Source organism: Camelina sativa, unplaced genomic scaffold (genome assembly GCF_000633955.1).
Source record: "Camelina sativa cultivar DH55 unplaced genomic scaffold, Cs unpScaffold00693, whole genome shotgun sequence".
Lineage (NCBI taxonomy): Eukaryota > Viridiplantae > Streptophyta > Magnoliopsida > Brassicales > Brassicaceae > Camelina > Camelina sativa.
In genome coordinates, this window is record NW_010921825.1 from 20,206 (window position 1) to 22,734 (window position 2,529).

Sequence of the window (2,529 nt, forward strand, 5' to 3'; positions counted from 1 at the left end):
AGCTACTGGCTTTTCTTCTAATGGTGCTACCATGCCATCGAAAGCTAACATGCCACCAGNGCGACTACATAATAAAAGTTGGTACACCAACCCCCACATGCAAAACACGTTTTTTCACTGTATTTTGCGACTATTTGGCAACTACACAATGACTATGTAATGACTCGCCGTATGAGTCGCCGTACAGTCGCCAAATTTTACGACCGCTTTACGACTACCTTATGACTCGCCAAATGAGTCGCAACTTAGTCGCCAAAGTGTACGACTATTTGATGTGGTCGTACTGTAGTCGTTAATTTAGCGACTAAATTGCGACTACATAATTCCATCAACAATATAGTCGCCTCGTAGTCGTTAAAATACGACCACCGTACCGACTGCATGAATTAGTCGCTATAGAGTGACTCAGTAGCGACTAATTTCCTCTAGTAGCTACATAGTCGCTAAATCGTCACTATGTAGTCGTTATGTTTGGCGACTACATATGTAGTCGCTATTTGTAGTCGCTAATCACCTGTTTTCTTGTAGTGTTAGATTATGAAAGTTTAGACTACTTTGTCTGTATATGTTTGGCTCATTCATAAATACATTGTACGAAATACAATTATTTTAATCACACAACCAAATACGTTGTTCCACACTTGTGATGGAGAAGATATATATTAATGTACAGATCGTAGTATTACGTCTGTTGTTGATTCATTTGGATTTTGCATTGGCTTCAACTAGTTATATTTATCTTGATTTGAATAAGATCATATTAACTGCTACAGATGACATCAAAAACAAAGCGACAATGGAAAGCCCAGTTTCAGGCCAACTACCATGCCGCCGGGAGCTACCATGCCACTAGGAGCTACTGGTGTATCTTCTAATGGTGCTACCATGCCACCAGGAGCTACTGGCTTTTCTTCTAATGGTGCTACCATGCCATCGAAAGCTAACATGCCACCAGGAGCTACTGGTGTATCTTCTAATGGTGCTACCATGCCACCAGGAGCTACTGGCTTTTCTTCTAATGGTGCTACCATGCCATCGAAAGCTAACATGCCACCAGGAGCTACTGGTGTATCTTCTAATGGTGCTAGCAGTTCTAATAATGTTACCCTTGAGGCACTAATTAATGCACTAGCAAGGCGAGACCAGCCACACCTCCATCCGCAGAAGGTCAACGGAGCTTTATGGTATGATTTTGTACTTGGTTAAAGTTGACAGTTACATGTACACTCATAGAAAACCCTATAGTTACATTCTTAGTACTTTCAAAATGGTGCTATTGTAAACATCTCAGGTTCAAAATTGACAAATCTGTCAATAAATCCATCCGAACAACATGGTAGAGCAATTTCATGGGACCTTTGTGGAATTGGTCCACAGTACCACAGAACAAAAAGGATGAGTGGTGGCAGGATTTTGTGGTCAGTGTTTTTTTTTTATGAAACGTCCCGACCGCCACCTCTTAGTGGGGCCCATGTCCAATCCCAGCCTATGGGTCCACTTTCTTTAATGGGCCTCACGTCTTCTCAGTAGGCCCATGAGCCCATCCATATCCGACTGTCGGTTTGCTACATCCGGGAGGCTTTAAACACTTGTTACCGTCCCTACAAATCTCCACATGATCTTTTCTTGTGTTTTGTCCTTACTCGCACAGTTCCGACAGTCACTTCCCGGAAGGTCACCCATCCTAAGACTACTCCAGCATTAGCACGCTTAACTATGGAGTTCTCTCAAAACCTTTGACCGAAAAGATAAGTGCACTTTTGTGACAACCCGTCCTGCAGACCCCACTAGCCTCATTTCTAGCCGCCCCAACGGACCCCAAGCTGGCCCTACAGGGCATCAATCCTAACCCATCACTGTGGATATCCCAATCCACCAGTAGGTTAGTGGTACCAAAAGATTATAAGTTTCGTTTATAAGGCCTAGTGTCAAAAGTTCTGTTACATAATAAAACATACTTGATTTTAAAAAAAGACACACAAATCTACTCCGGGGGCCTAACGTTCACCACGCGCTCTAGTTCCCACTAAGGTTTACCTGCAAGACAAATATTTATCATAAGTAATCTAAGATTACTTAGTGAGTATCAGGGTTCCTGCAAAATCATAATAAATCCTCAACCCTAAAACCCCAAAATAACAATCAATCAATCAAGCAAGCAATCTGTTAACAAGAAAGCCTAATCTAACAACATGCAAGTCTAAGCTATTGAAATGACATGACCCGTTTTTTTTAATAATAAATAATAATAATATAAATAACTATGACTAGTGGTCCTATATCCACTAGCCACCTAACCACAATCACAAACAACAGCGGAATAATTGATGTTCATATATTTTACCTTGTTTTCCCTTAGTTTATCCACAACTTTTGCATCTTTTGCTATCCATTTAGGCCATTATTGTGTAGCTTTAGGACTAATCATGCATTAGAGTATAGTTGCATTGCATTTGCATCTTTTCATGCATAAACAGGTGATTTTGGAGCTTAAGGAGCATGGAAGCAATGCTGAGGAGAAGTGAAGCA

General features: G+C 41.1%; 1 protein-coding gene across 1 annotated transcript; it reads left to right on the top strand.

Moving 5' to 3' along the window:
- Window positions 1-261: 261 nt before the first annotated feature.
- Window positions 262-1,479, top strand: LOC104773872 (postacrosomal sheath WW domain-binding protein-like). Its single transcript, XM_019242768.1, has 2 exons — window positions 262-1,184; window positions 1,292-1,479. The coding sequence occupies exons 1-2, from the start codon at window positions 826-828 to the stop codon at window positions 1,338-1,340; spliced, it is 408 nt and encodes a 135-aa protein (XP_019098313.1). The 5' UTR covers window positions 262-825; the 3' UTR covers window positions 1,341-1,479.
- Window positions 1,480-2,529: the final 1,050 nt, after the last annotated feature.

What these genes read in the sequence shown, in the direction of transcription:
- LOC104773872 (XM_019242768.1), top strand. Translation starts at nt 826, where the DNA reads ATGCCGCCGGGAGCTACCATGCCACTAGGAGCTACTGGTGTATCTTCT. An exon ending in AAGGTCAACGGAGCTTTATG is followed by an intron (nt 1,185 to 1,291) that starts GTATGATTTTGT and finishes TAAACATCTCAG; the next exon opens with GTTCAAAATTGACAAATCTG.